This window comes from Humulus lupulus, chromosome 1 (assembly GCF_963169125.1).
Source record: "Humulus lupulus chromosome 1, drHumLupu1.1, whole genome shotgun sequence".
Taxonomy (NCBI): Eukaryota; Viridiplantae; Streptophyta; class Magnoliopsida; order Rosales; family Cannabaceae; genus Humulus; species Humulus lupulus.
This window is the reverse complement of record NC_084793.1, coordinates 181,323,071-181,333,152: the sequence shown is the minus strand read 5'-3', so window position 1 is coordinate 181,333,152 and position 10,082 is coordinate 181,323,071. Positions and strand designations below refer to the sequence as shown.

Genomic DNA, 10,082 nt, shown 5'->3' with positions numbered 1-10,082 from the left:
TACGTCTCCGCGTTTAACAGACCAGGATCTGGGAGGCGTTCAAAGAAAGAAGGGAGAATTCTGACCCTTGATTCAACATAAAATTTCGAAGTTGTGCTAAGTGTTAGGCCAGCGGGGCCTACAAGCTGATCCCACCTAGTAGAGGTGATGACGTTTTAGTATCTATGGAATCAGGAATAAGACAATGAATTGGTCATTGTAATCTAGGCAGACCCAGGGCTTCGGCAGGGTTGCGGTGTTAAAGGGGGGCTATCGAGAGTATGGCTATTAGACGAGATCTTGCGAGCCAAGATTGTTCTCCTGAAAGAGCTTTGGTGGGAACTAAGGTAAGGCGATGGACCTTGGAGATTATGGTCAGGTGGCAGGTTGCTGACTGATGTGTTTGGGTAAATTTCGAGGACGAAATTTTTATGAGGAGGGGATAGTTGTAACGACCCAAATTCGCTAATAAGGCTTAAGGGCCTTGATTAGTGTGCCAGGAGGGCAGGTTGGGATTTATGTGTGATTTTATGAATTAAATGCATGATTATGATTTAAAGCATGTTATTTGGCTATTTGTTTAACTGAGATGCATGGCTATGTTTATTAGTATGCATGTAGGCCCTGATTGTGTTTGAAGGGCATAATTGTAATTTTAGCCCGCCGATGGCATATTTGTGATAATTGTATTCTGTGATTTGTACCACGTGAGTGTGGTGTTATTTTGTGATGCACGTGCCGAGACGGTCCTAGAGAGCAATTTAACTTAAGAGTCACAATGGGATTTCTATACCCGGCTCGGGAGGAGCCTAGGGGTACCTCGGGATTTTATGGTTAAGTTGAGGTTTAGCGGGTAATGGTTATTGGAGATTTAGTAACCTGGGTAACCATTAGTTACTGCTGAGAGTAACAAGTTTTAGAAAGAAAATGGTAGAAATGAAATAGAAATGAAAGGACTTAAGTGCCCTTGAGGTTTAAGTAGGAAAGGATAGGCAAGGAGGGGCAAAATGGTCATTTGGTTGAGAAATAGATAAATGGCAGCTGGGATTTGGGGGTATACGGTTTGGGGCATTTATGCCACTTGAGGCTTGTTAGAAATTGAAGAGAAGAAAGAGAAGGAGAAAGAAGGTTAGGGCAAGAAGAAGAAGAGAAGGAGAAGTGAGAGTCTAGGAGGAGATCAAGGACTTTGTGTGGGTTCTCCATTTGAGGTAAGGTTTTTAGACTCATCTAAGTTTTGATTTCTGTTTTGATTGGTTAAATCTAGAGCTTAAGTTGTTTTTGTTGAGTTTTGAGTTAGTTGTTTGAGTTTTGGTTTGGGTGGCTGAAAATAGGAATCAAGGGGTGGATTCTTGGGTGTGTTGATGTTTTGATCTTGTATCTAGTGCCTATAGGTTGTTAAGTTGTTCATATGAAGCTTGGAATTGAGTTTTGGGGTTTAGATATTGGTCTAGGGTGATTTGGAGAGGTTGAAGCTCGGGAAAACGCGAAGGAAAAACCCAGAATTCTGGGTCTGCAAAGGCGTGCCGCGGCACGGGTTTTGCTTGCCGCGGCGGGGAGCCTCTGGTTTCTGGGTGCCGCGGCACAAGGCAAATTTCAGGATGGCATTTTTAGGCAATTTTAGGCCTTTGCTCCGGGGGTTCGGGGGATGTCTCCGGGGTGTTGTTTTAAGGTTTTAGAGGTCCCGAGAGTGCGGGATTGGTCCCGGGAAGTGGTTTTGGGTTGATTAGTATTGAGGGATGTTTCTTGTGTGTTGTGACTAGGTTGTTGGTGAGGCTCGTGCTTGAGGACCGTGCTCGCGGCTTTAGTGCATCAGGAGGCTCGGAATTCAGGTAAGAAAACTATAACACCCGTAGGATAGGGCGTGGGCCCATAGTATGATTGCGGGGCGTGGCCCTATATTGCATCACATGTTAGGGTGCAGACTTAAATGAATTAATATTTGATTGCATGTTGTTGTGTTATATTATATGTGTGATTATGATGAAATGAACGGCAAGGGCCGAGTACGGCGTAGGCCGGGGCGGCCGTGGGCCGAGTACGGCGTAGGCCGGGGCGGCCGTGGGCCGAGTACGGCGTAGGCCGGGGCGGCCGTGGGCCGAAAGTAACACCTAGCACATGGGATGCTATATTCAGGGTGGGACCCAAGGGATACATGAGTTATCCTCGCGGTGAGAACCGATACCCCAGGGCTTTGGTAAGGTCTCTGGGGCGGCATGGCCGTGTTTGCTTAGTCTAATGGTTGACTTGTTTATTTGAGGATTATCTGTTATGATAAAATGTATACATTGCATATGTTATGTTCTGCATGAGTTTTCTTGCTGGGCTTCGGCTCACGGGTGCTCTGTGTTGTAGGTAGGGCAATGACTGAGTCAACCAACCATGAGTACAGAGAGCGTGAAGCGAGGCGTACATGTTTGGCCTACCCGACTGCTTTGGTTGGGGGTTTATTTGAAAATGGCTGTAATAATCTATGATTTTTATGATTTATCAACTGTGAACTCATTTTAAAGATGTAAATAGTTTTCAAACCTTATTTTGGGATCCCAATGTTTAATATTAGGAGTTTTATTGAAACAACGCATTTTTCTAAGATTACAGCCTTAACTTTTAATTAGTCACACTTTCGTTTCAAAACCTCGGTTAGCGAGATCTTTGCACACTGTTTTGTCTTAAAACTCACTAAGTAACGGCTCTAAGGAAGTAGGGCGTTACACAAATGAAACATCCTTTGTCACTAATCAATCCCAAAACTACTTCCCGGAACCAATCCCACACTCTCGGAATTCCCCCAAATCCTTAAAACAATGCCCCGAAGACATCCCCCGAACCCCCGGAGCAAAGGCTCAAAATTGCAAAATCCCATGTCCTGAAATTGGCCTAGCGCCACGGCGCAGCCCTGTAGGGCCGCGGCGCCCAGCAAGTCAGAGAACCTACTCTGCCCAGAAACAGCCTCGCGTCGCGGCGCTCCTTCGCGAGCCCAGAAATCTGGGTTTTTCCCCTGCGTTTTTCCCGAACCCAAATCACTCCAAATCATCCCAACCTTATACCTAAGCCCCAAAACCAACTCAAAACCCCAAATAGGCCATACCCCAACCTATAACCATCATAATCTAACTCAATTACACAATTATTCTCTGAATTCACACTTAAGTTTCAGACTCTAACACTTAAACTAAAACTTAAGAAAAGTACAAACCAGACCTCCAAATCCCTAAACCATAACAGCTACGAGATTGCAAACATGTTTAACACCCTTACCTCAATTAGAAATTCGACTTGAGCTTCCTCCAATCCAAGCTTTGAGCTGAATTCCACCTTAACAAACCAGCTGAATTCCATGCAAGACAAGCCATGGCTATCTTTCAATTCTTTCAAAAACCAAATTCAGAACTTAACAAAACAGGGACCAAATCCTTACCTCAGTATAAACCTTGATATATGCTTGATTCCACACCCTTAAGCCCTTTACTAGCCTCAAAGATCACAGTTCAACTCCTCCTCCACTTTGCTTTCTAGGTTCTTGATTCTCCCTTTCCTTCTTGATCCTTCTAGCCTCCCAAGTCTTAACTTCAGTTATACTTAGCATAAAAGAATCGTATATATCCTTTTGCCTCAGCCAAAGACATCTATACCACTGCCAAAAGACCATTTTAGCCCTCCTCAAATATCCTTTTCTAACTAAACCTCAAGGGTACACTTGTCTTTTACTTACTTTACAGTTCTACCACTTTTCCAACAAAACCTGTTACTCTCTATGGTTACTAACAGTTACACAAGTTACCAAATCACCAGTTACCATTATCTAGCTTTCTAGGACCGTCTCGGTACGTGCGTCACATTGATACCACCACACCCATGCGGTACAAATCACATAGCATAATTATCACATAACATAATACACATAGTCATATAACATGCTTTAAATCATAATCATGCATCTAAATCATCAAAATCACACATAATCTCCGTTACGCCCTCCAGGCACACTAATCAAGGCCCTTAAGCCTTATTAGTGAATTTGGGTCGTTACAACTGTGTTGCTGATCTAGTTCAATCTCTTGATAATACTCTACTACAGAAAGGAATCAAGGGTTAGAGAGATTGAAGGGAGGAGTTGTCCCAATTCCACTGCGTAATGTAAGATTCTTTACTTTATTCTGTTTTGTATCAATTTCATAGGAGCATGTTCTAGGTATTTACATGTTTGTTTGATAATATATAAATTACATAAAAATAAACAAAGATCTTGTAATATGTATTTCCTACAATTAAAACTATCCCATCAGTAACTATGTTGATCGAATATCTCTATCTTAAATGATGCACATCCTGTTATGTGATAAAATATGTTCCCTGATAATATAAATATATAATTTTTTAGGGGAGTTATATTTACACGACCAATTTTTATAAATGCACCCCATTTTTTCTTAAAGAAAATGATAATTATATATATATATCCATGTATAAGATGAGTAAAATATGTATTTTTAATCTACTTTTATTTATAAGTACACCCTACTTACTTAAATTGTAATATAATTATGAACTAATATTGGAATTTCATCAATATGTAGAACCTTCCTTAAAAAAAATCAATATGCAGAACTTGTGGAGTGACCAAAGGCTTACTTTGAGGAGATTATTTACAAGAACAATTAGTGGATTCACCCCCCAACTTTTATTAGTAGTATGCTTTTACTGCCTAACTTTTAACATAATATTCTTTTGCCCCCTAAATGGAAAAATATGTATTATTTTACCCTTAAAGTTTAACACCATTTAAAAATCATTAGTTACTTAAGGATATAATTGTCTTTTACATGATTTATCAAACAAGTATTTTTTTTATACGAAAATAACTTTGTATATATTTTGTGAAAAAACTATGTAAATAAAATATTTATGATATGAATATTTGCATACAATTATCAACCTATTACAAAAGAGACAATAACTTTAATATGTATTTTTAAAAAGTTAATATATGAAGAAAAAAATAACATAAATTAATATATGGATTGCCATATTTAAAGGGTATCGAAACCTGGAGCTCCTCCGCGTTTCTTAAGAATTAGCCATAACGGGAATTGACTCCCACCATTTGTTATTCCTATTTCCGCCACTATAAATACTGCAATGTAAATAGAAAGAAAAAAAAAGGGTTAGAGATTGTTCAACCTTGAGAGAGCATTTACTCCCCATTATTGTATTCACAATTACCTCAAAAATAGAATCAAAACCAAGTGTAACTGTTATTGCTGGTTCAAAGTTCATCATCAATACAATTGACTACAGTGGACGTAAGTCTTATTAATGGCTGAACCACTATAAAATCTTTGTCTCTTATATTTATTACGAAATTTATTTCTCCATCTTTGGTTCATTATTCACAACCAATATTGTAACGCCCTACTTCCTTAGAGCCGTTACCAAGTGAGTTTTAAGACAAAACAGTGTGCAATGAACTCGCTAACCGAGGTTTTTAAAACAAAAGTGTGACTAATAAAAAGTTAAGGCTGTAATCTTTGAAAATGCGTCGTTTCATTAAAGACTTCCAATATTAAACATTTGGGATCCCAAAATAAGGTTTGAAAACTATTTACATCTTGAAATAAGTTTACGGTTGATTAGTTATAAAAATCATAGATTATTACAGCCATTTCTCAAATAAACCCCCAACCAAAGCAGTCGGGCAGGCCAAACATGTACGCGTCGCTTCACGCTCTCCGTACTCATGGTTGGTTGACTCAGCCTTTGCCCTTACCTGTAACACGGAGCACCCGTGAGCCGAAGCCCAGCAAGAAAACTCATGCAGTACATAACATATGCAAATTATACAGTTAATCAAATCAGACAATCCACAGATAAACAAGTCAACCAAGAGACTAAGCAAACACGGCCATGCCGCCCCAGAAGCCTTACCGAAGCCTGGGGTCTCGGTCCTCACCGTAAGGATCTCACATGTATCCACTGGGTCCTACCCTGACTATAAGCATCCCATGTGCTAAGTGTTACTTCCGGCCCCACTGCCGTTCTCGGCCTTGCCGCCCTCGGCCATAGCCGTTCATTTCACTATAATCACATATAGCATAAAATCAAACAACATTCAAACAAATATCAATTCATTTAAGTCTGCACCCTAACATGTAATGCGATATAGGGCCATGCCCTGCAATCATCTCATCATGCAATATAGGGTCGTGCCCCGCAATCACACTATGGGCCCATGCCCCATCCTACGGGTGTTATAGTTTTCTTACCTGTACTCCGAGCTTCCTGATGCACTTAAGCCGCGAGCACGGTCCTCTAGCACGAGCCTCTCCAATATCCTAGTCACAACACACATGAAACATCCTTTAATATTAATCAATTCAAAACCACTTCCCGGGACCAATCCCACCCTCTCGGGACTCCCAAATTCCTAAAACAATTCATCGGAAACATCCCCCGAACCCCCGGAGCAAAAGCTCAAATTTGCAAAATTTCCCATCCTGAAAAAGGCGTAGCGCCGCGGCGCTACCCGCAAGGGCCGCGGCGCCCAGAGAAGTCAAAGAGCTCCCTGACTGCAAACAGCCTCGCGCCGCGGTGCCCAAGAACAGGGCCGCGGCGCTCCTTCGCGAACCCAGAAAAACTGGGTTTTTCCTCTGCATTTCATCATCCAAAACACTCCCAAATCATCCCAAACTCACACCTAAGCCCCAAAAATCACTTCAAAACCTCAAATGAACCACCCAACAACCCATAAACACTAGCATCAAGATCAAAACATAATCACACTCAAAATCCACCCTTTGATTTCTAATTTCAGCAAACTCAAACAAAACTTAAAACTTAACTCATGCATTTAAATTCCTCAAATCAAAAATAGAAACAAACCCAAAGATTGCATTAAATCCTTACCTCAAGAGAAAATTCAACCTTTAAGCTTCCTTGATTCTCCCCCTAAATCCTTCAAGTTTCAGCTCCCTTCTTCTCTTCTTCCTCTTCTTGCCCTAACTTTTCTTCTCTTTATTTTTAACAAAACCAAACAATGACCAAGCCCCAAACCGTGTACCCCTTAATACCCAGCTGCAACACATCTAATTCCCAGCCAAATGACCATTTTACCCCTTCATCAAAACCCTTTGCTAACTACACCTCAAGGGCACTCTTGTCCTTTCTCCTATATTGCAATTCTACAATTTTTTTCACATAAACTTGTTACTCTCAGCAGTAACTAATGGTTACCCAGGTTACTAAATCTCCAATAACCATTAACCGCCAATTCTCTACTTAACCATAAAATTCCCAAAGTACCCCTAGGCTCCTCCCGAGCCGGGTATAAAATCCCGTTGTGACTCTTTAAGTTAACTTGCTCTCTAGGACCGTCTCGGCACGTGCATCACAATAATAACACCACACTCACGTGGTACAATTCACAGGATACAATTATCACATATATGCCCTCAGCGGGCTAAAATTACCAATTTACCCCTATCATGCAAACGGGGTCCACATGCATATTTATTTCACCTAACATGCATACTAACCACGTAGTCATGCATCTCGAATGTTCAATTAGTCATATAACATGCTTTAAATCATAATCATGCATTTAACTCATAAAATCACACATAAATCCCAACATGCCCTCCTGGCACACTAATCAAGGCCCTTAAACCTTATTAGCGATTTTGGGTCGTTACAAATATTCTCTTTATGATTTTACACACAAAATGACTCTTCATTTACTACTCCGTATAGTTGATGAAAAAACCAGTCAACAGTCATATATAAACTTTGCATGCATAATTATTTTGTTAAAAAAATAGCTATATAATAAATGTTATAAAAGACCACTATATCAATGAGAAAATAATGATTATAGATTTTGTCAACAAAAAAAATCCTAATGATTTATAGATGGTGTTAAGCTTAAGGGGTAAAATAATCCTTACTTTTCCACTTAGGGGCAAAATAATACTATGTCAAAAGCCAAAGGGTAAAATCATATTACCAATAATAGTTAGGAGACAAATTCCCTAATTGTTCTATTTACAATCTATACAATTAGAAGAGTGACCCAAGGCTTACTTGAGGAAACCTCACTCTATACATAAATATAGAGAGATAGAGGAAAGAGAGCACATATTAATAAAGGGTTTTTTTTCTTAGTAATACTCTGCAATCTTTGACTGTTTCTCTAAATGAACCACAAATTTCCAATATTAGTTTGCATGAATTTATCAACTTTAAAGAAAGTGAAAGCTTTTTCATTATTGTTTTACTTGAAACAAATTATTAGAGCATAGTTGATATCAAAAAATTGCTTTTCTATTTCTGGATGTTTTCCTTCTCGAGAATGCAACTTAACACTCTTCTTCAATCAAGTTCTTGAATCTCCGATGACTGCTAATTCACTTGGGGTTTCCTGCAAGAATGGCACTTCGACGCCTAAGTCATTTCAAGTCCTCTTAATGAATCCATTCATCAACTATTAATGAAAAAATATAACATAACAATTCATAAGGAAAATCTCCTTGCGATTGGTTGACCAACTGATTTTCCCAACCATTTGTCTTCTTACATTTCTCTTCTGCAGAAGCTAATCAGAGGACCGCCTTCTAATTTCTAGATTTTGTAATTTTTTCTTCTCTTTTTCACCATGAAACGATGTTTTTCATTTATCCTATAATGAAAAATGACTTGGGTCTAATATTTTGGACCCAACAATTGCCCATCAACCAGTGGCTTGAAAATTGAAAGCAAAATGGAAATTGTTAAGTCATGGGCCGGCTCTTTGATTAACACAAATCTTTGTCAAAAATAGAAATTTGGGGAATTTAATGGACAGCTAATCATCACTTAGTCTGGCACACGTCACTTCAAATGCAATTGACCAGTCAGGTTTTGCCGCACTCGCGCGAACAGTTCATCACCTTTGCACAAAACTAAAAGGGCTCCCCCAAATTCGTCTTACTTTACTCCTCATTTTTCCCTAAGAATTTTTTAGAGAAAATACCAGACGTCGACATTTCTTTGCTTAACTTGAAAATGTCTTCCAAAACATCCTCTGCTGCAGTCAATAAGAAAACTATCAGTCCATGCTCAATCGCCTTCGTACTTCATGTGTCATCCATAACAATGTATCAATTCACATGATTCTTGACAAGGAGTTTAGGGAATGGTGATTCAAAGACGTAGTGAATCCTAGAGAGATTTTGCTCAGCTCCAAACATATCGAGTCGGTCTACTTCCCACTCCTAGCTATTCTAGTTCAAATCATTTCTTCTTTCAAGGTTCATATGTCACAATTTGTTCCCAATTTTGTGCAAGCTATCATGGGAGCTCAAATTTTTGGGGCCTTATGAAACGTAGATATCTAGGCAAAGGATATTTATGCGTCATTTACTATGTCCAACAATAAAATCTCAGAGAATAGACCATGGCAGACGTTTTACCTCTCTCCGAAGAAGGATAGGACCTTCTTTATTGACTTCGAGAGTTCCAATAGAAATTGGGATGAATTTTTCTTTGTTGTTGGCGAGGAATGGTCCCAAGTTTCTTCCAAATGAGGGTTTCCCACTTGCAAGTGTTGGGTATTATGCCCTTATAAAATCACATTTCTTATGTAATTCGTTCATTATCAATAAAGTAGTATAAATCATTTTATTCAATCAAATTGCGTTGTTTACATGTTTTATTACATGATTAATTATTATTAATACAAACATTTATAAAATCCCAAACATATGTATAGTTATAATTATAGTGACTCGGTCACAGTGGATTATAATTGTAATTATATGTTCAAAAGTATTTTGTCCTAAGATTAAATTAGTACACTAGATTTTTACTGATTGGGTAATCTATGATAAGATCTACTTACACATCTGATGTGATGTCATATCCAGGACATTGACCAAGTAGATAAGATCGGATGTATTTTGTTATATTAAACTGGACTGATATTGATTATTGACAAGATAAGTAAGCATCGTTACTATCTAATCTAATCATATCACAATGTTGACCATAGGTCAATTCAATCTTAATTCTGCTTGATTAATATTCTGCTAATTGTACTATTCAAGTCTTTTGATTTTTTTCAATACCAGCTT

General features: G+C 38.9%; 1 protein-coding gene across 1 annotated transcript in view; it reads left to right on the top strand.

Annotated features, from left to right (window-relative positions):
- Positions 1-334: 334 nt before the first annotated feature.
- Positions 335-10,082, top strand: part of LOC133825191 (uncharacterized) — a 27,869-nt gene continuing 18,121 nt past the window's right edge. The window contains exon 1 of the mRNA XM_062258172.1: positions 335-365. Within this exon, the coding sequence (XP_062114156.1) occupies positions 335-365 (31 nt within the window). The remainder of the gene's footprint in view (positions 366-10,082) is intronic.